This window comes from Dreissena polymorpha, chromosome 6 (assembly GCF_020536995.1).
Source record: "Dreissena polymorpha isolate Duluth1 chromosome 6, UMN_Dpol_1.0, whole genome shotgun sequence".
NCBI lineage: Eukaryota > Metazoa > Mollusca > Bivalvia > Myida > Dreissenidae > Dreissena > Dreissena polymorpha.
In genome coordinates, this window is record NC_068360.1 from 41,378,984 (window position 1) to 41,406,815 (window position 27,832).

General features: G+C 38.0%; 2 protein-coding genes across 2 annotated transcripts in view; both read left to right on the plus strand.

Moving 5' to 3' along the window:
* Positions 1-27,832, plus strand: part of LOC127835625 (collagen alpha-1(IV) chain-like) — a 67,293-nt gene that overhangs the window by 30,128 nt on the left and 9,333 nt on the right. Inside the window, 15 exon segments of the mRNA XM_052362061.1 lie at positions 1,492-1,706; positions 2,644-2,797; positions 6,724-7,008; positions 8,511-8,600; positions 9,635-9,892; positions 11,205-11,294; positions 13,502-13,635; positions 15,398-15,567; positions 17,747-17,883; positions 18,358-18,411; positions 18,799-19,011; positions 19,427-19,560; positions 21,491-21,635; positions 22,567-22,692; positions 25,121-25,328. Coding sequence (XP_052218021.1) covers positions 1,492-1,706; positions 2,644-2,797; positions 6,724-7,008; positions 8,511-8,600; positions 9,635-9,892; positions 11,205-11,294; positions 13,502-13,635; positions 15,398-15,567; positions 17,747-17,883; positions 18,358-18,411; positions 18,799-19,011; positions 19,427-19,560; positions 21,491-21,635; positions 22,567-22,692; positions 25,121-25,328 — 2,413 coding nt within the window.
* On the plus strand, positions 4,031-5,826 carry LOC127834260 (tigger transposable element-derived protein 6-like). Its single transcript, XM_052359961.1, has 2 exons — positions 4,031-4,094; positions 4,415-5,826. The coding sequence occupies exons 1-2, from the start codon at positions 4,088-4,090 to the stop codon at positions 5,356-5,358; spliced, it is 951 nt and encodes a 316-aa protein (XP_052215921.1). The 5' UTR covers positions 4,031-4,087; the 3' UTR covers positions 5,359-5,826.

The following is a 27,832-nucleotide window of genomic DNA, read 5'->3' on the forward strand; positions in this document are numbered from 1 at the left end:
CGGATGAGAACGAAAATGGTTACGTTTTCTTGAATAACATGGCTGCCAAGGGGCGGGGCATTTTTCCTTATATGGCTATATAAGGCTGTAGTAAAATCTTGTTAACACTCTAGAGGCCACATTTATAGTTTGATCTTCATGAAACTTGGTCAGAAGATTCATCCCAGTAATATCTTGGACAAGTTCAAAAATGATGACGGTTGGTTGAAAAACACAGCCACCACAGAGGCGGGGCTATTTTCCTTATTTGGCTATTACTATATAAGTAAAACCTTGTTAACACTCTAGAGGTCACATTTATTTTCCGATCATCATGAAACTTGGTCAGAAGATTTGTCTCAATGATATCTTGGATGAGTCCGAAAATGGTTTTGGTTGCTTTAAAAACATGGCCACCAGGGGCGGGGCATTTTTCCTTAAATGGCTATATGTGGCTATAGTAAAACCTTGTTAACACTCTAGAGGCCACATTTATTGTCCAATCTTCATGAAATTTTGTCAGAAGATTGGTCTCAATGATATCTTGGATGAGTTCGAAAATAATTATGTTTGCTTGAAAAAAAAATGGCTTCCAAGGGGCGGGGTATTTTTCCTTATATGGCTATAGTAAAATCTTGTTAACACTCTAGAAACCACATTAACTGTCCGATCTTCATGAAACCTGGTCAGGAGATTCATCCCGATAATATCTTGGATGACTTAAAAAATGATGCCGGTTGGTTGAAAAACACGGCTGCTAGGGGGCGGGGCATTTTTTCCTTATATGGCTATAGTAAAACCTTGTTAACACTCTAGAGGCCACATTTATTTTCCTATTTTCGTGAAACTTGGTCAGAAGATTTGTCCCAATAATATCTTGTTATCTCAGGTGAGCGACTTTGGGCCTTTCAGGCCCTCTTGTTTATCACTTTGAATTATTGTTTAAACTGTAACAGATTAAATAATCAAGAACATCAAAATAAGAAAATCTGAAGATGAAAAATATCTGGAAATGACCATGTATTTTGCAGACAGTTAAGTTTTTAATAATCAAGAGAGTGGTTAATTAAATTGTTGTCTATCAAGTTCAGTGCTTTAGCTCAGAGGATTTGAAAAGGGCAGGGGGGGCTATTTTGTCAAAAGGGCACTTTCAACACGCAGAATTTTCTCAAAAGGGCACTTTCGAGCGCAGGTAGTATCTGGAATGCTCCATGTTGCATATTAATTTTTGTTAGAATATATTATTTCCATTATTATTAAACCATGCAAATAAAATGTATACAATGAGGAATAAATTAATAACAATATAACAAAAGAATTGTAAATTATAATGTCTTTGAAAAAAAATAAATATTTTTTTTAATAATAAAAGAGCAGTCTGGGGCACTGGAAGGACAGGGCGGGGCTTCGGAAGGGCAGGGCAGGGCGCCCTTCCATTTAGGCCTAGCTGGAGCAAGTTAAAACAATTGTAAATAAATATCCTATAATAAATTGTATGCCTTCACAATTAAGGCGTGAAAGGAGAGTCTGGTTTCCCGGGTGAACCTGGACGCGAAGGTGAAACTGGAGTTCCGGGAAGACCTGGACGGGATGGAGTTCCGGGCGGCCGTGGACTGGATGGGGAAAAGGGCTTTCCTGGCCTGAGCGGTGATGTTGGAACCCCCGGGTTTCCTGGTGAGCCTGGATTGCCCGGCAGGGAAGGAACCAATGGACTGAATGGCTTCAAGGTGCGAGGGCTATTTCTTGTCAATTTGTTTGTTGATAAATGAGAGTGTTTACCATTTATACAGAGTTTAATAAAAATAACAGATTTATTCCAACACAAGTTCAAATTAAAAATTATGTTTTTAGTATTTAAATTTCTGTAGTAGTTTTAACAAGGAGGTCTAAGGCTTGCAAACAAACAAACTCTCTGAAAAAACTTCACTGAATAATCTCAAATTCATGCATGTGCAAACATGCATCTGTTAGGTGTATTGGTAATTTTACATTAAAAGCTTATAAATATAACTAGGATGCTAATATTAATGCCAGTTTTTCTAACAGAAATGTAATGTAGCATATGATTTGTTTCCCCTCCATTCCAAGATCATAGGTTATCACACTAATAACACACAAACATGCTGTTTCTTTATGTTACTTAAATCAACTCAGTGCTATATAACCCTTTCGAACTTAGATGGAAAGTGAAAAAGGATTTATGCAAACAGCATAAAACCAGAACAACCTGCTAGCTACTCGCAGTCTGTTCAGGTTTTATGCTGTTTGCTGCTTTCCAGTATCTAAGGTTTGGTAATGAAGCTTGGAAAACTTTTAGTAAGAAAGGTATATATGAAATTTCATTTGATTTTCCAACGATCTTCAATGAGTTTCTGAGTGGAAGAGGGATAAAATTGTGAATAACATATGAGACACATTCTGCAAAAAGTGGGCTTAATTTATGTGCATAGTGTCATCCAAGATTAGCCTGTGCAGTTTGTGCAAGCTTATCAGGTAAGACATTTCGTGCCTTAACTGGATTATCATTTTGAATGGACTCTCTTTAAATGAACAATTCAATAAAAGCGGAAAGTGTCGCCCTGACAGCACAGGCTTATCTGGGACAGCACTTTATGCAGATGGATTTAGCCCAATTTTCCTAGAAGGTGGCTTTTTTCATTCCAGGGTGAACGTGGTGAGCCAGGTCGTCTCCTTGGTGACCTCATTCCGGGAAGCCGAGGCACTCCGGGTCGTCCTGGGCTCAGGGGCATAGATGGTGAACCCGGACAGTTTGGAGAAGATGGTATCCCAGGGTTCCCAGGTGTTAAAGGGCCCCAGGGTAAGTTCTTTTGAATGTGTTGTTAAAATTGCCGCAAATACAGTCCAACCTGCCCGAGCGACCGCCTGTTAATAGCGACCGACAGTCAATAACGACCACACCGATTTCCTCCCGAACGATTTCACTATATATTGAACCTGCGAATAAAGCCCACCTGTGAACAAAGACCAACGACCACCCTTTTACATTCCCAAACTCCATTTTGATAGCTTACAACGACCACTGCAATCATAAAAATCGCAACTTTCAAAAAACAAAATGGCCGCCAGGACGCTGCGTAGTCACATGATACACATCTTACCAGTGGACTCGTCGGTCGCTATGGAGATATTGGCAAGTGACAGTTTATTGCACTCGATAGCAGTTGTTTGTTTATTTAACATGCATTGCTAATTGGTAGTCGCCTGCTTCTTTTATGCATTTGACAGTTTGTCAAAAGTGTAAAAATTTGCCTTTGTATTTAAGTGACTCGCGATTAATGTACTAATTGCCGAAAATATCAAAGACAAATTTGGCTTTCATAAACTCATTAAGGAAATTAACAGTTTCATATCATTTACGATGCCTATTAAAGACAAACATTTTGATAGTCATTCTCTTCTTAAATTTCTCCGTAATAAGACGTTCATAGATTATAGAAAAGTAAATTGTCAGTTCAAGTTAACCGTCATGGCTTCCAAGCGTAAGTTCTTGACTTTGGAAGAACGCGTTAAGGTCATTAGTTTGTTAGGTGAAGGACACAGTTGTAGACGAGTGGCTAGTGATCTTGGTGTAGGAAAAACTCAAATTCAGAGCATTTTAAAGCGTAAACGTGAGATTATGGACGAATTCGAGGAGAACGTAAACTGTGAAAGTAAACGCCCTAAGCGTGAGTCGGAATTCGCGTCAGTGAATGACTTAGTGCATAAGTGGTTTGTTGACGCAAGTGCAAGGCTGTTGCCTGTGTCTGGACCTATGATCCAGGAGAAAGCCTTGAAGTTTGCGTGTGAGTTAGGATATTTGGACTTTAAGGCTAGCAATGGCTGGCTCGCGTCTTTTGTAAAAAGAAACAGCATTGTATTTAAGATTCAGAGTGGTGAGCGGGGTGAAGTCAAGAGTGATATTGTAAGAGACTGGAAGGAGAGGCTACCCACTGTGTGTGCCGGGTACGAACCCAAGGACATCGTCAATATGGATGAGAGCGGTCTATTCTTTAGGGATTCGACCCGGTCGACCTACTTCACCAAGGGTGAATCGTACGCCGGCGGCAAGCGATCAAAGCTTCGCATCACAATTGCACTCTGTGCATCCATGACAGGTAATGTAACATTATGTTAAAGTGATATTAGACGCATTTTTTCACTGTTGAATTGAGCTGAAAATAATTAATAAAAGTTGTTAATTAAAAATATATTTTATATTCGATATTTTACATGACTCATCCAGTCCTCTAAGCCGAAATGATCCGTAAAACAAAATTGTGTCTGTGTGTCGTTTGAACGAATCTGCAATAAAACTTCACATCGCACATGCATGATCAGTTGTCAAACGAAAGTACGGTTGATATTCAAATGCATTATTTTTCTCTTTAAAAATGAGAACACATCATTATCTTAAAATTTCTGTTTGTCTTTTTAGGCGAGAAGCTGAAGCCGCTCGTTATTGGAAAGTCACGGAAGCCGCGCTGCTTTGGATCCATAGACGTACGGAAGCTGCCGGTCCGTTATGAGGCAAATCGAAAAGCTTGGATGATCACCCCTCTGATGGAGGATTGGCTCAGGGACCTTGATCGCCAGATGGGGAAGCAGAAGCGAAACATCCTGTTGCTGCTCGACAACGCCCCAGTCCACCCCGACATCAAACTGAAAAACGTGAACTTTCAGTTCCTTCCGCCGAACACGACGTCTTTGGTACAGCCAATGGATGCGGGAATAATTCAGGCCGTGAAACTTAAGTTCCGGAAGCGGCAGCTTAAGTACGTCCTGGAAGAGATGGACCGTCATCCCACCAAGCTTGGTCCCGAAATACTGCGCGACATCTCGATCCTCGACGCCATCTATTGGATCTCGGCTGCTTGGCGGGAACTCTCAACAGAGACGATTTCAAAGTGCTTCGGGAAGTGTGGCCTCATACCTGACTTCCTAACAACGGGCGACCATGCGACCGTCGTGAGTGACACTGATTTTGAACCTGAGGACGATCTTCCCCTGTCCATGCTTCGTGTCTCCAAGGAGCTCTTCAGTTGTGATATCACTGAACTCGACAAGATTGACAACAATCTGCCGACTTGCGATAACAACATGGATTTCTGGGAGCGACCGGCACCCCAGATCCTCGCCGATCTCAATGGAAACACCGCCGCCGATGCCGCCGCTGAGCATGACGAGGACGACGATGGAACAGAAGCTCCCAAGTGTGTTAGTGTTAGTGAAGCAGCTGAGTGCCTTCAGAAGCTGCGCTCGTTTGCAGTTCTTAAAAATGACTGCTTGCTGAACTCAATCATGGAAGCACAGGATGTGTTTATCAAATATAGGATGGACTCTAGTGTCAAGCAGAGTAAAATAAGTGATTTTTTTAAGTGAGTGTTTTGATTTTGTGTGTGTCTTGAGTGAAGGGGGACGGGGGTCGTAGTGCTTATTGTGTGTTGTTGTTTCTACTGGTATTTCATGTATAAATGTTTGCTATGTTATGTGTATTTTGTACTTTGTTCTTTGTAGAATTACATGTACATGTACGTATACATGTATGTCAATAGTTATTTATACAGTATATGACAAATTAAATAAATAATTAAAACATAAGAGAATAGAAATGCAACATGTAATAAATATACAAATGTAAAACAAAACTGTGTTTTCAATCCTTTATTTCATTATACATGCATAAGTATTCAAACATTTAAATAATAGAGCACATACATAGATAAGGTACCTGTTAAAAAACTACTAGCATATTTTGCAAAGTTTCGATCGACCCTGCGAATAAAGACCACCTGTGAACAAAGACCACAACGACCAAATCCCTTGAGTGGTCTTTATTGACAGGTTGGACTGTATATCTGAAAATGTTACTTAATAATACTGTCTATAAGTACTTACATATTGATCTGATATTTTTGTTTAATATTTTGCTCTTTTTGTTAATTGTTCTGCAAGATTAGCATAGCATTTCTGACAATATATTTATCAACCCTACACACATGTTAAACCATTTAATTTTATGTCATTTGTGCAAACTTTTTGAAGTAAGTGAATCATTCATCATGAAGATGATAATAGATAGTGGCTTGTTTGCATTTTTCAATCCAGACTCTATATGGAAACTTAGCTTCAAAATTATTAAGATGTAAGAAAACATCTTCAATATTCTCTTAGTATGGGTTTGCACTGACCAAATCCGTAGTAATCAGGAAACAAAGTAATATTTGAGGTAAATATTGTAATCAGAAAACAAAATAATATTACAGGTAAACCTTGTAATCAGGAAACAATGTCATATTTTAGGTAAACCTTGTTATCAGGACACAAAGTAATATTTTAGGTAAAGCTTGTAGTCAGGAAACAAAGTCATATTTCAAATAAACCTTGTAATCAGGAAACGAAGTCATATTTCAGGTAAACCTTATACTCAGGAAACAATGTCATATTTTGGGTAAACCTTGTAATTAGGAAACAAAGACATATTTTGAGTAAACCTTGTAATCAGGAAACAAAGTTAAATTTCAGGTAAACCTTGTAATCAGGAAACAAAGTCAAATTTTAGGTAAACCTTGTAATCAGGAAACAAAGTCATATTTCAGGTAAACCTTGTAATCAGGATACAAACTCATATTTGAGTTAAACCTTGTAATCAGGAAACAAAGTCAAATTTTAGGTAAACCTTGTAATCAGGAAACAAAGTCATATTTCAGGTAAACCTTGTAATCAGGATACAAACTCATATTTCAGGTGACAATGGTCGTAGGGGCCTGAATGGGCTATCTGGACGCAAGGGTGAGCGCGGGGCAATGATCGAGGGACAGAGGGGCTACAAAGGGGAGCCTGGGGCTCCAGGAGAACCAGGACTGAATGGTTTCATAGGGATCCGGGGCGATGCGGGTCTTCCAGGACTTACCGGGTTTTCCGGGGAGAAAGGATCCCCAGGAGAGATGGGCGGGGACGGTTTCCAGGGGGTGCGCGGTCGGAGGGGTCCTGCAGGACCAAAGGGATTCCCTGGGTTTAATGGAAGAGCAGGTGCGGATCAGAAATTTTATTTTTTACACTTTGTGCTTTTATTCACCTTTTAAACATGATATCCTGAATTCAATGGCAGAGCAGGTGGGGTTTAAAAAGCATTTTTATACTAAAACTTTTATGGTAAAGGCCAAGGAGGTATAGAATTTTTTTTTTAAAGTCCTTTTTTAGACTGTGCAAGCTAAGTTTTTTCATTTGGCCTTTAAAACAGATCATAAGTAATTTTGCTTAATTCTGCTTTTGCGTTAATTGTACTTTTAAACATGATATTCCAAGTTGATTATCCAAATAAGCACAAAACTGAAAGTCTTGCACTGATCAATGTTAAGAAGGCTTATAGCTCAGTCAGGCTGCCAACATGTTCCTGTCCTCAAGCAATAATACGAGTATCCTTTGGGTTTCTTCCCAAACCATTTCTTTATTATCCCCCGCCATAGGCGGAGGGATATTGTTTTGGCGTTGTCCGTCTTTCCGTCCGTCTGTCTTTCAGCCGTCCGTCCGTCCGGAACTTTTGTGTCCAGACCCATATCTTGGAAGTGCTTTGGCAGATTTCATTGAAACTTGGTATGAGAATATATATTGATAAGAGGATGATGCAGGCCAAAAGGCATTGTACACCGTCTGTTAATAAAGGAGTTATGGCCCTTTGTATCTTGAAAAAATGCTTTTTTGTGTATCCGGAGCCAAATCTTGGAAGTGCTTTGGCTGATTTCATTGAAACTTGGTATGAGTATATATATGGATAAGAGGATGATGCGTGCCAAATGGCGTTGTACACCATCTGTTAATAACGGAGTTATGGCCCTTTGTATCTTGAAAAATGCTATTTTGAGTGTCAATAATAACACTATTGTTACCAGATGCATATTGGCGGGGGATATCAATTCAACGAATTTGCTTGTGTTGCAAATAAAGAATAGACTAAAATCCAAGGAAATATGTTCAGCGTTTGATTACATGTATATAAAGACAACATATGTTTCTTGTGTCATACACAAAGTTTTCTAGATGAAGAATTGTGTACTTAAAGGAAATGGCTTTCAGCTTGTATTGAACTGTGTTATACTATAAGCATGTCACTGTTTAAAGAATATTCTTTATGTTTAGACTTAAATCTAAGAATTTGTTGGTAAATATGGGTCCAGGATGGCATGCTCAAAATGCTTATTTCAATAACTGTTTTTATGCCATCCATTATTTAAATTTGTAATTTTTGCATGCAATGGAGATTGCCATTTTATATATGATAGATTTGTATTCATATTTATGCCAATGCATTATTCAAATTGTACTTGAGACGACTTCTGAGAAAAGGGGGTTAAATGCATGTGTGCAAACTGCACGGGCTAGCCTAAAGTGGATTTTTGCAAATAAGAGATGAAAAATATCATCAAAGGGGATTGTGTCTTTCCTGATTAGCCTGTGTAGACTGCCTTAAACCCCATTTTCACATAGTGATGCTAACCTGAGATCAGTTGTTAATGGGATTCACTGTGTTACAGGACTCAAGGGAGAAAAGGGAGTCATGGGGCAGTCAGGAACACCTGGTCAGAAGGGCATTGATGGAACCTCAGGAAACCCAGGCGCCATAGGTAAGTCTGCGGTCACGGCAAGTACACATGTTGCTTTCAATGCATATTAATCAAAATAAATATGAATATAAAGGATAAGCATTGCTGTTCTTTAAACTTTCCCACTCAGAAGCAAAGTGAAAATGGCTATGTACAAACAGCAGAAAACCAGAACAGCCTGTGAGTAACTCTCAGTCTGTTCAGGCTTTATGCTGTTTGCTGCTCATGAGTATGTAAGGGTTGGAAATGAAGCCTTTAAAACTTGGATATTGTAAAAAAGGTCTTTAATTAAATGTAACTTTCTAAGGGACTACAAATGAGTCAAAATGCGTTTCTAAGTGGTAAAGGGGGAATTGTAAGCCTCTTCTTGTATATTACATATTGATAGGCCAGTATTATGTTATACTGTAGATATCGATGAGAAAAAATACAATGACAATAAAAATACGCCTTCAGTGAGATTCAAACTCATGGCTTCAGAAACAGTCTTCTTCAATGAAATGTTTACTGCACTAATGTCCATCTATGGAGGGTCCATGCATGAATGTGAACATCATGTTTATTTTATTCATGTCAAGGTTATTACTATAAATGATTTTTCTGTGCTTACTTTGATTTGTCAGTGGATTTTATTGAGCATTTTTAAAAATGAACAGAATGCAACTAGTTATAAACATATGTTTGTACTTTTATTACTGATTTAAATTGCTCATTCAGTATGCAGTTTTTAATGAGCTTTTTGCAAATTATGCCTAATTTATTTGCCTGTTTTTCTGGTCAATTTTTTTTTCCCTCTCACCATTGCCGAATTAATGACCACTTCAAATATTTACTGATTTTTCGAGTTCTCTGAATGTTACTGTGCACGTTGATCAGTTAAAAATTTCTATAATTCCCTTCTTAACCCATTAATGCCTGTGGTGGACTCTCTCATCCTTCTAAATTGGATCTATTTATTCCCAAAATTAGGGATTTCTATTTTATTTTTTTCTATGGGTTAAAAAAATTATCTTCATAAAAGTTTGATCTATATGGAGTATCTTTATGTATTTTAGGCCAGAAAGGTGAAAGGGGTATTCCGGGAACCCCTGGCATTCGGGGCCTTGACGGAACCCGGGGTATGAAAGGAAACAATGGGTTTCCGGGACAGGATGGGCGTCCAGGACAGGACGGTATTAACGGAGAGAAGGGACAACCTGGAGATAGCGGGATTTTTGGATTGGACGGACTCCCTGGGGATAATGGCAGGCCGGGATCGGACGGGGCCAAAGGGTCAAAGGGAGAGATAGGGCTGTCTGTGAAAGGTCAAAGAGGTATAAAATGTGTTTTTAAAATTCCTTGTTTAGACAGCGTGCACATTTAGTCTTGTTAGCTTGCATTCAACGCTGAGAACTGTTTAATGTTGATTTGATACAGCCAATATTGTCTCCCCTGAGCAAAAGTGCTCATGGTGAGCTTTTAAGGAAGATAGACCTCTGGCATCCAAAATCTTACAAAATGTGCTTATATGGAACCAAAAAAACACACAGCCTTTATATTAGGTATGTGATACCAGATTTTGGTCCTTTACAAAGGTTGTACAAATCTGTCCAAGGGCAACCCCCATAACACCAATAAGGAAATCTTGGCCGACAATCTGGCCCATTTTTCTTAACTTGAGTTTTTCAAAAAAAATGATTCTACTATCTACTATTGTATATGTTTGCAAAATCACTTATACACCTCCTAACATCAGTTGTTCTCATACAATTCTACCTTATCACATATGTATATATTTGCAAAGTCACTTAAACATTCCCCTAGTAACTTGCATTTCCAAAGTTATTTACACACTTCAATGCCAACTTTAACATCTTAACCATTTCCCAATTTTAATTAAATTGAAAATGGCTATATGCAAAAAGCATTTAACAAGAACAGCTTGAGAGAACTAGCAGTCTGATCAGGTTTTATGCTGTTTTTTCCATCAGTATCTTAGGGCTTGAAATGAGGCCTTTTAAACTTGAATGTAGTTAGAAAGGTCTTTAAATTGATTTTCTAAGGGACGAAAATCATATCAAAATGTGTATCTGAGTGGTCAAAGGTTGACCATTCCCATAGTAACTTGCATTTCGCAAGTTATTCACACACTTCAATTGTAACTTTAGCATCATACCCATTTCCATGTAAACTTTAGCAGTTTACCAATTTCCATGGTTATTTTAGTAGTTTACCTTTTTCCATGGTTACATGAGCAGCTTATTCATGTCCATGGTTACTTAAGCAGCGCACACATAACTATGGTAACTTAAGCAGCTTTTCTCACTCCATGGTGACTTTACCATCTGACCCATTTCCATGGTTACTTAAGCAGCATACCCATTTTCATGGTAATTCTAGTAGACTTTCCATTTCCATGGTAACTTAAGCAGTGTACCCTTTTCCATGGTAACTCTAGAAGCCTACCCATATCCATGGTAACTTTACAAGCTGACCCATTTACATGGTTACTCTAGCAGCCTACCCATTTCCATGTTAACTTTACCAGCTGACCCATTTCCATGGTAACTTTAGCATTATCCTCATCACAATGATAACTTTAGCATCTACCTCATTTACATAGATTGTTTTTGTTCTGACCCACAGGTGCTCCGGGTCTCCCTGGGTTGGATGGTAGGATCGGGCTGCCCGGTGTGGGAGGGCAGAAAGGTCGTGCCGGTGAAATGGGATTACCAGGTAGGTCATAGTGTATAAGCTGATTAGCAAGAATAATTTCATTTTAACAGTAATATTTTGGTATTTTCATATTATGGCACATAATAAAGTAAATTATTTCAGTGTCCTTGGTCCCACAAATGTAAGTTTCCCTTGAATGGATAGAACAAATTTCAGCTTTGAATTATGTGCAGGATTTTTATTATTTTGCTTATAGGTCAATTAACATTACGTAAATGACATTTTTATGCTCCCCCAAAAATTATTTTGGGGGGAGCATATAGTCGCCGCTTGGTCTGTCCGTCCCTGTGTCCGTCCGTGTGTCAGTGTGTCGGTCCGTGCACAATTTTTGTCCGGGCTATTTCTCAGCAACTAATGACCGGAATTCAATAAAACTTTATGGGAAGCTTCACTACCAAGAGGAGATGTGCATATTTTCAGCGGGTTCTGGTCGGATGATTTTTCACAGAGTTATGGCCCTTTGAAATTTTCCATTAACTGTACAAATAGTGCAATTCTTGTCCTGGCTATTTCTCAGCAACTAATGACCAGAATTCAATGAAACTTTATGGGAAGCTTCACTACCAAGAGGAGATGTGCATATTATCAGCGGGTTCTGGTTAGATGATTTTTCACAGAGTTATGGCCCTTTGAAATTTTCCATTAACTGTACAAATAGTGCAATGCTTGTCCGGGCTATTTCTCAGCAACTAATTACTGGAATTCAATGAAACTTTATGGGAAGCTTCACTACCAAGAGGAGATGTGCATTTTATCAGAGGGTTCTGGTCGGATGATTTTTCACAGAGTTATGGCCCTTTTAAATTTTCTATAAAAAAATTCTTGTCCCTCCAACTACTGTGCCCTCAAGATGTTTCCTTTTATCTGAATATATAGTGCAATATTGTGACAAAAAAACCTTTGGGGAGCATCACCCATCTCCGACGGTTTCTTGTTTAAATTGTTTCTGTCTTTATTTTGAAACATAAATTTCTATAACATATGACAAGCATCAAATGACTTCATTAAAAGAACTGAAATGTATTTTGACAAGATGGAATTACAGTTCATTTTAAACCATGGGGTTGTAGTTAACTTCAAAGCTGATCTGTGATGATTGGATGACTGTTTAGTTTCCCTTGCACATAACAAAAAACCAGTTTTTTTATTGACTCAGCATGGTCATGTAATGACCTTTTTTCAGATAAGATCAGTATATTTTCACATCTAGTAAGCAACATTAAATGATGTCATTAAAGTCGGCAAAATGTCCTATTTGAACAAAGTATAGCTAGATTTTGCCCTGTTATTATGTGGATTTTGATGCTTGAGAATCAATAGAACTCAGTAAGAAAAATGAAGTGCATGTCTTCTTACTGACCTATCATGATGTGATACTGGGCAGTTAATTCATACATGATTGCTTCACATTTATATAGTCAATGTTTTATATTTAACCCTTTGCATGCTGGGAAATTTGTCGTCTGCTAAAATGTCGTCTGCTGAATTTCTAAAATTAGCATTTTCTTCGATTTTTTTTTCAAAGAATACTATCAGAATAGCAAACAGTTTGGATCCAGATGAGACACCAAGTTCTGTGGCGTCTCATCTGGATCCAAACTGTTTGCAAAGGCCTTCAAAATTCGGTTCCCGCACTGAAAGAGTTAAACTACGCTCTCACCCCAAATAGGGTCAGTAAGCAACAGTGTAATAAATAATTTTGTACTGAGTTTCTTGTCTATAAGGGATAATAGTAATTAGGCTCAAAAAAATCTTCACTCTTTCCTGATATAGTTTGCCTCAATATGCCTTTTGATATTTAATTAAATATACACTTGTTTTGTTGAGTAACATGACAAAAATGTGGTCAATTTCTTTAAACTAACATTAAAAAAAGCCTTTTGAAGAGAAATATACCAGGAAAGAGTGAAGATTTTTCTTAGAATATTTGTGTCTTTCTGAGAAAACTGGGCATAATGTATGTGCGTAAAGTGTCATCCAAGATTAGCCTGTGCAGTCTGCACAGGCTTATCAGGTACGACACTTTTTGCTTAAACTAGATTTTTGGTAAAATGGGACTTCCTTTAAAGGAAAAATACCATAAAAGCGGAAAGTGTTGCCCTGATTAGCCTGTGCAGTCCTGCACAGGCTAATCTGGGACGAAACTTTACGCGGATGCATTTTGCCCAATTTTCACAGAAAAAGACACATTTGTGTGTTTTTCACAGGTCTGGACGGCATGAGAGGTGATAAGGGTTTGGACGGCAGGCCGGGGGAGGCAGGCGGCACAGGAAGGCCTGGACGGAAGGGGGACAGGGGAGATAACGGGGTCCCTGGATTCCCTGGGGAAAAGGGCCGCAGGGTAGGGTCTTCGTTTGAAGCTTTCTCTAATAAAAATAGGCTTTGTTAATTTAGAACTTATCAAACATTTTATGAGGGATGAAAAGAAACTGGTAAATCTAAAACTTGTTTGTGGAAATTAGGTACCAACTATTTTGTTATTGACATAGGTTGTGGTGGTAGAATTTTAATAGCACAACAGTTAAAATTTAGATTCTCGGTTATCTGTTACTATGTTTATCAAGTTGGACTTGTACAGAATGTATCTAGGGCTATGACGGTAAAGTTGTTGGCCTACTTTGGTAGCATCCAAGTTTATGATGGTCAAGTTGTAAACTTATTTTGTTGGTTATCTAGATCTATAATTGTCAAGTTGCAAACTTATTTTATTGGTATCTAGGTCTAAGACGGTCAAGTTGTAAACTTATTTTGTTGGTATCTAAGTCTAAGATGGTCAAGCAGTGCTCCAGCTAGGATTTGAAAAGGGCAGGGGGGCTTTTTTGTCAAAAGGGCACTTTCGACGCGCAGTATTTTGTCAAAAGGGCACTTTCGACGCGCAGTATTTTGTGAAAAGGGCATGTTCGAGCGCGCGGGTGTTTCTGGAATGCTTCCTATTGCATGTTAATTTATATGTTATAAATAATTGTATTATTCCCATTATTATTAAACCATTCAAATATAATGTCTACAATGGGATTAAACTAATTACAATGTAATAAGAGATTTATGAATTATCATATGTAAAAAAAAAAAAAAAAATTCTTTTTTTTTAGGGGGGGGGGGGGGCAGGGCGGAGGTTCGGGGGGGGGGGGGGGCAGGGGGCAGGGCGGGGGTTCGGGAGGGCAGGGCGCGGCGCCCTTCGATTTAGGCCTAGCTGGAGCACTGTCAAGTTGTAAACTTATTTCTTTGGTTATCTAGGTCTATAATTGTCAAGTTGTAAATTTATTATGTTGGTATCTAGGTCTATGATGGTCAATTTTAAACTTATTTTATTGGTATCTAGGTCTAAGACAGTCAAGTTGTAAACTTATTTTGTTGGTATCTAGGTCTAAGATGGTCAAGTCGTAAACTTATTTCTTTGGTTATCTAGGTCTATAGTTTTCAAGTTGTAAACTTATTTTGTTGGTATCTAGGTCTATGATGGTCAATTTTAAACTTATTTTATTGGTATCTAGGTCTAAGACGGTCAAGTTGTAAACTTATTTTGTTGGTATCTAGGTCTAAGATGGTCAAGTTGTAAACTTATTTCTTTGGTTATCTAGGTCTATGATGGTCAATTTTAAACTTATTTTATTGGTATCTAGGTCTATGATGGTCAATTTTAAACTTATTTTATTGGTATTTAGGTCTATGATGGTCCAGTTGTAAACCTATTTTGTTGGCATCTAGGTCTATGAATATCAAGTTGAAACTTATGGGGATGTTATTAATATTTGGTGCTTTAAGGAGCTACATGTATGATTTTAAATAGTAAGATCATGTTGGTGAAAGGTAACATTTACGTTTGTCAAAATGAACTACAGAGGGCTTCATGTATAATTGGTAGAGTCTTAAAATTATTTTTGTACCACATCTTTAATCGTCCAATTTTCAGCTAATTTTGGTACTACTGCATCAACTTTGGTCAAATGTTCAACTTATTTTGGTACTTTATCTAAAATGGTCAAATTTTCAACTTCTTTTGGTACTACATGTTTTTATGCTTTGATGGTCAAATTTGAAACTTATTTTGGTACTGCATGAATGATGGTAAAATATTTTAAACTTCTTTTGTTACTGTTTAGGGGTTTGATGGTCGAGATGGGCTTCCAGGTCTACAGGGAATGAAGGGTGTGCCTGGCCTAGATGGGATAGATGGAGAACCCGGTCGTCTGGGCGAGCCCGGAGAAAATGGCTTCCCCGGGCGACCCGGATTGTTTGGACTGGATGGATTGAAGGGACCAGAAGGAAACAGGTTGGTTGGGATGCAATGAATATTGGGGGTGGGGGTGTTTTTGGATACTACACTGAATCTTCAATATAACTCGGATGACGGGGTCCAAGCCACGCAACAGCGTTATAAACGGACAGCGTTATAAGTTTTGAGCTTATTTATTTAAGGGGGCTATAAAAACATGTATAGTATATCCTATAATATAGGTCCTGTGTATTGTCATGCTGTGTTGTCATCCGCAAATACATGCATATAAACCGAATCGAACGATAACGGTATACATACCGCTTTTCTAATGTGCACATTTATCCTATAATCCAATATAATTACAACATCACTTATGAAAAAATAATGTTAAACATTTATGAAAAGAAATATGTTCACGAATTTTGTAAACTAATTCATATGCCTACGCCATTTTTCAGAAAAATTAGTACAGTGCATTATGGGACACAGCTTTCATTGGACGAGCGAATTAAAATTTAGATTGAATGCAATACGATACATGTACAAAGAAATATTTTATTGCGTCATACGCAGCATGTAAAAAACGTGCTTTCCGTGGACTTTCTGATAACGGGCAAAAATTTAAGTGCATCTCTGTTAACTATTACACTGCGTTTGCTTGTAAATAAATCGTCAGGATTTTTTATTTATTTTTCGTATACGTACTGAAACATTAAACACACACAGAGATATTTTTATTTATCAAGCATGTGTAGCATATAATAAACGATAACACACTTACACAGCCATAGTTTATATAATGAAATATAATACACGATAAATACAAAACATAAACAGGTAATCGTTTTAAATAACTTTAATTTGATAATTATTCCGCTTGCAATATCTGTATTGAAATTATTGCACCAAACCGCTCTGATAGGGAATACATGTAATAAACACGGACACTCGAGTTGTCACACCTTTATTGACATTACACAACAGATTAACACCAATTAGCTGTCGAGTGTCGTTTAACCTCTAATTTATTAAAATCAGTTAAATGGATGGATAAAGCAATCAAGCTGTGATCACCAGCTTCTTTGAATATTGTGAAAATACATGTTGTTGAATAACATGGATTTGAATCAGAAATGGAAGGTTGGAGAAAAGAACGGGATTCAAGGACCCCTCGCTTTATATTGGACACAGCGTTATAACGGACTGCACTATATTGGAGTTACAGTGTATTGCAGCTTATTAATAGATAGAGGCTGTATTCACCAAACATTATTAGACGAAAGTATAGACCGTGAGCAAAGAAAAATGTGTTCAGCTTTTGAATAATAAATGGAGCTCTTGACATAAACAAATAGTTGTAAATGAAGAATCATGTAGTTAGAGCTGTAAAATTCATTGTTTTATTGAACTGTATTATACTATTAGAACATTACACAGTTTATTGAATTTTCTTTATTTTTAGTATAAAGTCTAAGTATGGTTGGTGATTACAGGCCTTATCGTTAAACGATTTGAGCCACGCTCTGTGAAAAAGGGGTTTACTGCATGTGCATAAAGCATCATCCCAGATTATCTTGTGAAGTCCACACAGGCTAATCAGGGAAGACACTTTCCCCCTAAACTAGATTATTGCCAAGAAGATACTTTTTTGAAACGAAAAATATCAAAATAGCAAAAAGTGTTGTCCCTGATAAGCCTGTGTGGAATGCACAGGCTAATCTGGGATAACACTTTATGCACATGCATTAAACCCCTTTTTCACAGAGAATGGCCCAATTATTATTATCTGGAGTTTATCATGAAAAATAATAGAAGTTTAAACTGCCAAGGAGAGTTATGAAAAAGAAAATTACTGCTCAGACTTGATCTTGGCATATCCTGTATGTAAAAATTGATAAAATTCACTTAAATATTTGTTGGCATGAAATTTTGTGTGATTTTGCCCCGAAAAGACTTTTGTGGACATGTAAATTAACGGATTTTTGATTTAGGAATTATTTTGGTTTTTAGCAATGTGCCGGTAAGCTTCCAGTGTGTTTGTGTTGAACCAATTAATGAAATCAGCTTTAATTAATTTTGCACAAATAACAATGATTTTTACAGTATTCCTAAATAAATGTGTATTATATAATTATAATCTGCAGCCCACAATGCAGGCTTATTATAGCTAGATAATAAAAAGCCAATTAAAATCGATTCATTTAGTAGATTTTTCTTGTTTTGCTTGCTCCAGGGGTCTGGATGGTTTCCCAGGTCGGACAGGTGAGCCTGGAGTTCCCGGATTGTCCGGCCCACCCGGACTGAAAGGGTTTGCAGGGGACGAGGGACTGCCAGGCCTGTCCGGTATTCCGGGACTCAAAGGAATGTCAGGTACTTGACAGCTTCATGAAGGACTGGGTCAGTTAACTGTTTACAGCTCAAAAATAAAGTTAAAATGGCTTTAGCAACCAGCATAAAAACCACAACAGCCTGCAAATTACTTGCAGCATGTTCAGGTTTTATGCTGTTTGCTAATTATCTGTTTCTTAGGGTTAGGAATGAAGCCTTTGAAACTTGAATCTATTTAGAAAAGTTTTCAATTTAATTTCATTTTCCAAGGGACTACACAGGCATCAAAAGGCATATCTGAGCTGTGAATTGTTAACCAGTGGTGAAATATAGTGTACCAATTCTGTCATCAATCAGTTAAAATTTACATTGGTATCAATATTTATCCTTATCATTAAACCCGCTTATTGAACATTGAGAACTTTCAAGAATTAAACCTAGTTAAATCCAGTCTGAAGCCAGTTTCAAAGTGTTGCGATACTTTTATTATGGTTAATTAGTCATGTTTTTCTTCAGGTGAACCCGGTCTGCCTGGACTGCAAGGTGAACGTGGTGAAGACGTCTTCACCGGTTGGTTACCATAGTAACAATTTTCGTCATTGCTTATGATAATGATATCAAACTAGTATTATAATGATTTAGCTACAGAGGTTCTGTATAACTTCTTGCCTGAACATTTAATCATGTGTGTCAGCTACTAAGACTTAGGTCAATTATTGTTTCCATCCATTTCATTGTAACATTACTTTCATGGAGAAAAATTGAAATAATGGCATCATTGTTCGAAGTATTCTTAGACATAGTTGATTTCATATTTTGGTACTTTACCATCAGTTATGTTTTTATTGTTCTTAAAGAGAAGTCAGTGAATTGTGTGTTAAAATTGAGCATTTAAATGCAGAGCTTTCAAGTGAACTGCTTATATCACTCTATAAATTCCCTTGACCGGGATAATAGTGAAGGTCAGAGTTTTTCTCTACACAGGTCTCCAGGGAATTCGTGGAGAGAATGGGCTACCTGGTCTGCCTGGTCGTCAGGGCCTCAAAGGGCAGCGTGGAGACGGCGGTGTTGGTGGTCTGCCGGGCTTCAAGGGTCGTCAGGGTGAAGCAGGCTTCAGCTTTGGAGGGGCCAAGGGACCCCGGGGAGATGAGGGCTTGCCGGGCCTGTCTGGTGAGTAGGCACGGAGAAGATTATTATTAACACACATGATTGCAGCAGTAACTAAAATGATTGTCGGCAATAAATTGTAAGCTTATTTGATGCGATCAAATAAAGTATAATTAATCATATATGCTCTTCGGTTATTGTTACTCTTCCTTAGCCATTATAGTAAAAACGAAACTCTAGAAATATCTACAGGAAAGAAACTCTTGTTGCAATCAGGTATTTCAATACTACAAAGGACAATACTAAATAATAATAATAAAATTTGAAGATTCGGCCTTGGAATGGTCGTTTAAAATCATAGCTTGCTTTAACCAGTTTTAAAATTTTGAATTAAAGTTTGTTGAATATCGGCCAATTTTAGTTTGTTTTTTCATCCAAATGTTAAGTATTAAAGCATTTTACTATCTTCTTCATATAGGACTGCAGGGAGAGCAAGGTTTCCAGGGCCGTGCAGGTTTTGCTGGTCTAACCGGAATGAAAGGTGAACCAGGTATTAATGGTGAGCCAGGACGATACGGCCGCGATGGATTACCAGGCTTGAAGGGCTTTCCAGTAAGTGAGCTGAACAATAAAACCCGTATTAACCCTTTCCCCCTCAGAAGCAAAGTAAAAATACCTGTATGCAACCATCATAAAGCCAGAACAGCCTGCAAATAACTTGCAGGCTGTTCAGGTTGTTTGATTTTTCTTGCTCGTTAGTATCTAAGGGTTTGTAACGAAGTCTCTGAAAGTTGAATATAATAATTAAGAAAGGTCTTTAATTAAATATGAATTTTTAACGGACTACAAAGGAGTCAAAATGCGTATCTGAGTGGAAAAAAGTTAAACAGGACCCATAGTAAAGACAATAATACTATTGTTTTGCCCTGTCTGTTTGTTGGTTTGTTTGTTGGATTGTTGATTTGTTTGCGTCAAACTTTAACATTGGCCATAACTTTTGCAATATTGAAGATAGCAACTTGATATTTGGCATGCATATGTATCTCATGGAGCTGCTCATTTTGAGAGGTGAAAGGTCAAGGTCATCCTTCAAGGTCAAAGGTCAAATATATGGGACGGGCATAGTTTTTATGTCCCCCACTATAGTAGTTGGGGACATATTGTTTTTGCCCTGTCTGTTGGTCTGTTGGTCTGTTTGCGCCAACTTTAACATTTTGCAATAACTTTTGCTATATTGAAGATAGCAACTTCATATTTGGCATGCATGTGTATCTCATGAAGCTTCACATTTTGAGTGGTGAAAGGTCAAGGTTAAGGTCATCCTTCAAGGTCAGAGGTCAAATATATATGCCCAAAATCGCTCATTTTATGAATACTTTTGCAATATTGAAGATAGCAACTTGATATTTGGCATGCATGTGTATCTCGACATGGAGCTGCACACTTTGAGTGGTGAAAAGTCAAGGTCATCCTTCAAGGTCAAATATATGTGGCCCAAATCACTTATTTTATAAATACTTTTTGCAATATTAAAGATAGCAACTTGATATTTGGCATGCATGTGCATCTCATGGAGCTGCACGTTTTGAGTGGTGAAAGGTCAAGGTCATCCTTCAAGGTCAGAGGTCAAATATATGTGGCCCAAATCACTTATTTTATGAATAGTTTTGCAATATTGAAGATAGCAACTTGATATTTGGCATGCATGTGTATCTCATGGAGCTGCACATTTTGAGTGGTGAAAGGTCAAGGTCAAGGTCAGCCTTCACAAGGTCAAGGTCATCTTTCAAGGTCAAACATCATATAGGGGGACATTGTGTTTCACAAACACATCTTGTTCATTTAAAGATTGAAATGTATAAAAATATACCGGTACATATATTTTATGTTCATAACATGCAATGGAATGATCATTTTTAATTTTTAGTCAGATTTACTTTACCAAACCTCAATCACTGATCATTAATGTTTACATTGTGGTATACAATTGTTTTATTAAACGACATATTTATCAAACACCTGACATTTCATCTATCTGACTTGCAAAAATAAAAAAAGATAAAGATATCAATAAAACCCAATTTCAGTTTGTTGAATGATTAATCAAGCTGACCAGAGCCCTCTCTTGCCGCTAGGGGAAGCCACCCACAGCCCTCATAAGGGGAAATTTTGGTGTTGTTTTGGGCGAAAAGGGGAATTTTAGAAGATCTGTTCACCAACCAATTTCATGGGGGAAGCCGCCGATATTCGGCGTTAAAAACGGCCAAACGAGGGCCCTGAGCTCAACTGGTAATTAATTGCCAGCTATGGTACTACTCTAAAGCATCTGGAGTACTCTTTAAGTGTACTACAATGTGCCCTTGCTACAGAAAAAATATTTAAAAGCACTCAATCACACTCCTGAGTAATTTTTAGTATATTTTCCATAACCATGTATATTGTAGTACACTTAAGAGTACCCGGGGTACTGAAAAGTAGTAGCTGAGCCAACAATGACCAATTGAGTGTTAATCAGGTCATTTATTAGTTTTTCTGTTTTCAGGGCGACAGAGGTCTTCCGGGATTTAATGGTCTGAAGGGTAACCGAGGAGAGCCCGGATTTCCCGGAGCGGAGGGACTCAGGGGTATGTCCGGAAATCCAGGACTTGACGGGTTCCAGGGAGAAACCGGAGATAATGGCCTGAAAGGTGGGTTAAAGTTCAGGTTTAACCCTTGCCCACTTAGAAACAAAGTAAAAATTGCAATATGCAATCAGCATAAAATCAGAACAGCCTGCGAGTATATCAGAGTCTGTTCAGGTTTTATGCTGCTTTCGGCTCATTCAAGTTTTAAAGGCTTCATTTAAAAGCCTAAGGTAATGTGGAGGCGAAATTAAACCTTTAAAACTTGAATCTGGAAAGGTAATAAATTTAACCGTGATTTTCTAAGGGATCACAAATGCCCCAAAGTGGGTATTAGAGTGGTTAAGGGTTAAGCATGGAACAGTATGGCTTCTTGGGAACAGCATCAGTGTTTGTTTGTGCTTTTCAATAGGTCATCAATTTTTTTAAGCATGCAGAAATGATGGTGGTTTTGTTTCAATAGGTCATCAATTTTTTTAAGCATGCAGAAATGATGGTGGTTTTGTAAATTACAAGTTAAATTGTTTTAAGTTTTATATTCAATAAAATACTAGACAGTGGCAGTGGAAAGGTGCCCGCCTTGTGATCAGGAGGTTTCAAATTTGATCTCCACTTTGGAATTATTGTCTAGATTCCTCCGAAGTACTGGTTTTACTCAGGAAATGTACCAAATAGTGCTTCATTGAGCTGTATGTGTTTGATATAATCTTGCTAAAATAAAGGGAGTTTACTGCTAGGCATAAAGTGTTGCCCTAAATTAGCCTGTACAGGACACACAAGCTAATCAGGGACGACACTTTCCGCCTAAACTTGATTTTTTGCTAAAAAGAGACTATCTTGAAACAAAAAATATCATAAAAGCAGACAGTGTCATCCCAGATTAGCCTGTGCAGACTTCACAGGCTAATCTGGGACACTTTACACACATGCATTAAACCTGCTTTTCACTGAGCACAGCCCTATTCGTTTAAATTTATGCACAACATTTTATTTTTAGGTTTCAGGGGTGATCAAGGAGATCTAGGACCTCCAGCTATAATAGACCCAGGAAAGATCAGGGGTGAAGCCGGGCTACCAGGTCTACCTGGAAGAAATGGCGAACCTGGCGCCAAAGGCCTAAGAGGTATGTTGGTAATTTGTGCATTGGAACATTTTGATATCTGCTTTTAAATACAGGGGCAGTTTGTGATTATTAAATTTTTTCACTCCACTGTGTACAACATTATTATGATAAGCTTTTGTGACGACCTTTGGTCGTCATTTGATGTGCGCGGTGCATCATCAACTTTTGCTTTGCGGAATATCTAGAGGCCACATTTATTGCCCAGTCTTCATGAAACCTGGTAAGAACATTTGTCCCAATGGTATCTTGGCGTAGTTCAAAACTTGGATATCTGGAGTGAAAAACTAGGTCTACTCAAAGAAAAACTTGTGAACACCTTGGAATATTTTATGTCCAATCATACTGAAATTAGCTCAAATATATCTCTTCCGAAAATGGTTCCAGGCCTTTGAAAATATAGGGGAAGGCAGTTTTTATGCCCCCTTTCGAATAAGAGGGGGTATATTGTTTTGCACATGCCGGTCGGTTTGTCGGTCTGTCGGTCCGTCCGTCCACCAGATGGTTTTCGGATGATAACTCAAGAACGCTTAGACCTAGGATCATGAAACTTCATAGGTACATTGACTGGCAGATGACCCCTATTGATTTTCAGGTCACTAGGTCAAAGGTCAAGGTCAAAGTGACTCAAAAAAGTAAAATGGTTTCCGGATGATAACTCAAGAATGCTTAGGCCTAGGATCATAAAACTTCATAGGTACATTAATCACGACTGGCAGATGACCCCTATTGATTTCCAGGTCACTAGGTCAAAGGTCAAGGTCACAGTGACTCAAAACAGTAAAATGGTTTCCGGATGATAACTCAAGAATGCTTATGCCTAGGATCATGAAACTTCATAGGAACATTGATCATGACTGGCAGATGACCCCTATAGATTTTCAGGTCACTAGGTCAAAGGTCAAGGTCACTGACTCGAAATAGTAAAATGGTTTTCGGATTATAACTCAAGAATGCTTACACCTAGGATCATGAAACTTCATAGGTACATTGATCATGACTGGCAGATGACCCCTATAGATTTTCAGGTCACTATGTCAAAGGTCAAGGTCACTGACTCAAAATAGTAAAATTGTTTCCGGATGATAACTCAAGAATGCTTACACCTAGGATCATGAAACTTCATAGGTACATTGATCATGACTGGCAGATGACCCCTATAAATTTTCAGGTCACTAGATCAAAGGTCAAGGTAACAGTGACAAAAAAACATTCACACAATGGCTGCCACTACAACTGACAGCCCATATGGGGGGCATGCATGTATTAAAAACAGCCCTTGTTTTAAATGGTTTTAGTAAACCCTTTGGAATATTCTAGAGGTAACATCAATTGCCCAATCATCTTTGAAATAAAGCCCAAGCAACCCTGACTTGGTTAACCCTTACATGACTTAAAGAAAAATTTGGCAAGTCTGTCTTTAAATGTACACAAGTCCTGGGCCCACATTCACAAAGCCTCTAGGAGAAATCTGTTGGAAATTGCTTGCATTCATAGAAACTCCATATGAGTCTTTTTACATTTAAAGGCTCTAAGTAAGTAAATATTGCTTAAAATATTGGTATTTTTTTGTAAGAAGAATGCATTGGGTTTTATATAAATTTTCACTTAAGTAAAACCCAAATTAAGATGTACCTTAGGAGCTTTGAGAATTTTTGCCCCTGGCCTCATAGAATGACAGCCAGACCTACCCTTGATCCTTTTGTTTGCAAATAATGACCCTTTTCAAAATTTAACAGGGGTTTCTTCACAGTTCTGTGATAAATTTAAACTCAATTGAACAACTTCAAAATGTGGATGCTATGATCCTGTCTGAAAATTTATGTAATTTATATTTTTGTCCCCTACCGGTTTCACTGGAGGGGACTTACGGTTTGCTCTCAGTGTTCCTTGAGTCAGTCAGTCTGGCACACTTTTTTGGATCCTGCGATAACTTCAAAAAGTTCTTAATATTTTTTCAAGAAACTGGAAACATGGATAGATGGCAATATGGACATAATGCACATCATTTCATTTTGTTTCTATGTCAAAAATTATGGTTGCTATGGCAACAAATAATTTATGTATATTTAATATTTCTGACAATGGTGGAGCCGGTAGGGGACATGTATTGCTTAGCAAGAGTCTTTTTCTTTATATTTTTTTATTAGCTTGGTACTGGGGCTTTATGCTTGTGTGTTAAATGCCATCCCAGACAAGCTTGTGCAAACCACACAGGCTTATCAAGAACAAAACTTTTCACCTATACTGGATTTTGATTTATAAGAATCTTCCTTTAAATGTAAAATTCCATAAAAGCCGAGGCATCCCTGATGAGCTTGTGCGAACTGTACAGGCTAATTTGGGCTGACATTTTATGCTCATGCATTAAGCCCAGTTTTCTCAGAACGCTGAGCCTTGTATGTACCGACTTCCACTTTATTCACTACAGGACCTACTGGACTGAATGGCATGGATGGTGAGAAAGGCAACCGCGGCTTGAATGGAGTAAATGGAGCTGCAGGCGGGAAGGGAGTCCAGGGTGACGAAGGGCTGGATGGGGTCAGAGGTCGAAATGGGAACCAGGGCAGGCAGGGCATGGACGGAGTGCCCGGGCGACAGGGTGCAGCTGGAACCGGACCTGGTATCTTCTTTGCCAGGTAGGGAGTGGTAACAATAACTTAAACATAGTATTTTCATCACATTTTCTATTAATTTAGTTTTTAACACGACTCAAGACAAAATATGTCTGAACAAAAATCACTGTCGGATCAGACATTTGAAAATTTTGCACACAAAACCCCCCCAGAAATTTCAGAAAATGTATATAAAGAAAAGATAAAAAAAGTGAAAGCAAAGTCTTGAAGTGAATAACACATATGTCTATATATTTATTGCAAAAGCATATTTCTTAACTTTTAGTAAATTTAACAGCTTAAATTGATTCAAGTATTCATATCTTACTCTCTGATCATGGTAACAAACATTGAATATGTTACAAAAATCTCAATCTAGGATTTATTGCATTTCCTTTGTACATTGTGTTAAAAATAATTGTTGAAGTTGCACCAATCAATTTTATGATTATTTGATTTGATGATATTTTCCTGTTCAGGTTCTTTTTTTTGTGAAGAATTTTACCTTATATTTTAAATAATAATGTTAACATAAGTTAATGCTATCATTTATGATAATACTTATATTTCTTGTCAACTTTCAACATGTGAAATTAAGTACAGTCTTAACCCATTTATGCCTAGCGTCTAGAAAAAAGGCCTTGGCAAACAGCGTAAACCCAGATGAGACGAGGCATGATGTGGCGTCTCATCAGGGTCTGCGCTGTTTGCTTTAAGGAATTTCTGTAAGAAATATTCTAAATATAGAAATAAGTATACTAGACATCCCTAATTTTGGAAATAAATTGATCTAATTTAGAAGGATGGGAGAGTCCACTAGGCATAAATGGGTTAATAAAACCACAAGATATGAACACTCTGAATATTTCTTAATTTCTTAATTGTTTTAATTTTCTATCTGTTCATATTTTGCTAAACAAAAGCTTCTGTGTAAAGACAAGGAAAGTTATTAATTAGGCCAAAAAGTCTACACCAAAAGCTTGTACTTAACTCTTTGTTTGTTTTCTAGGTATGTTCCAATGTGTAATAAATTGGTGATGGGTTCCTTTGTTTGTGAGCTATGGCATTGGCAAGTGTGGACAGCAGCCTTGCATGGAACTTTTCTTAATGCTCTGGAAAGATTGCTTAAAGATGCTGAATCTGTATTTTTATGCCCTCCTTCGAAGAAGAGGGGGTATATTGTTTTGCTCATGTCGGTCGGTCGGTCTGTCGGTCGGTCTGTCGGTCGGTCGGTCTGTCGGTCCGTCCACCAGGTGGTTGTCAGACGATAACTTAAGAACGCTTGGGCCTAGGATCATGAAACTTTATAGGTACATTGATCATGACTCGCAGATGACCCCTATTGATTTTGAGGTCACTAGGTCAAAGGTCACGGTGACCCGAAATAGTAAAATGGTTTTTGAATGATAACTCAAGAACGCATACGCCTAGGATCATGAAACTTCATGGGTAGATTGATCATGACTTGCAGATGACCCCTATTGATTTTGAGGTCACTAGGTCAAAGGTCAAGGTCACGGTGACCCGAAATAGTAAAATGGTTTCCGGATGATAACTCAAGAATGCATACGCCTGGGATCATGAAACTTCATGGGTAGATTGATCATAACTCGCAGATGACCCCTATTGATTTTGAGGTCACTAGGTCAAAGGTCAAGGTCACGGTGACCTGAAATAGTAAAATGGTTTTCGGATGATAACTCGAGAACGCATACGCCTAGGATCATGAAACTTCATAGGTAGATTGATCATGACTTGCAGATGACCCCTATTGATTTTGAGGTCACAAGGTCAAAGGTCAAGGTCACGGTGACCCGAAATAGTAAAATGATTTTCGGATGATAACTCAAGAACGCTTTTGCCTAGGATCATGACACTTCATAGGTTCATTGATCGTGACTTGCAGATGACCCCTATTGATTTTCAGGTCACTAGGTCAAAGGTCAAGGTCACAGTGACAAAAATCGTATTCACACAATGGCTGCCACTACAACGGACAGCCCATATGGGGGGCATGCATGTTTTACAAACAGCCCTTGTTCAGAAATGTGTTGATATCTCTCTTTTAAAGAAATAAGTTTGACCAATCCACAATTAAGTTTTAAGCGAAAAAATATATTTGAAACACAAAAGCTGCTATTATTATGCCCCCCTTCAAAGAAGAGGGGGTATATTGCTTTGCTCATGTCGGTTGGTCGGTCGGTCCTTCCGTCCGTCCGTCCACCAGGTGGTTGTCATACGATAACTCAAGAACGCTTGTTTATGGATTTGTTTAGATTTTAAATGCCTGCTGTGAGGAATATCTGGAAATGTTTTCAAATGTGTACATTCTCAGACAAAGAAAGCTCCGAAGGCTCAAGCATTCATTGACAACAAGCGGTTACTATCAAAATATAAACAAACTGATGTTACCTTTGCATGCTGGGAAATTTGTCGTCTTCAAAAATGTTGTCTTCTGTTTTATTTCTAAAATTAGCATTTTCTTTGATTTTTTTCAAAGAATACTATCAGAATAGCAAACAGTTTGG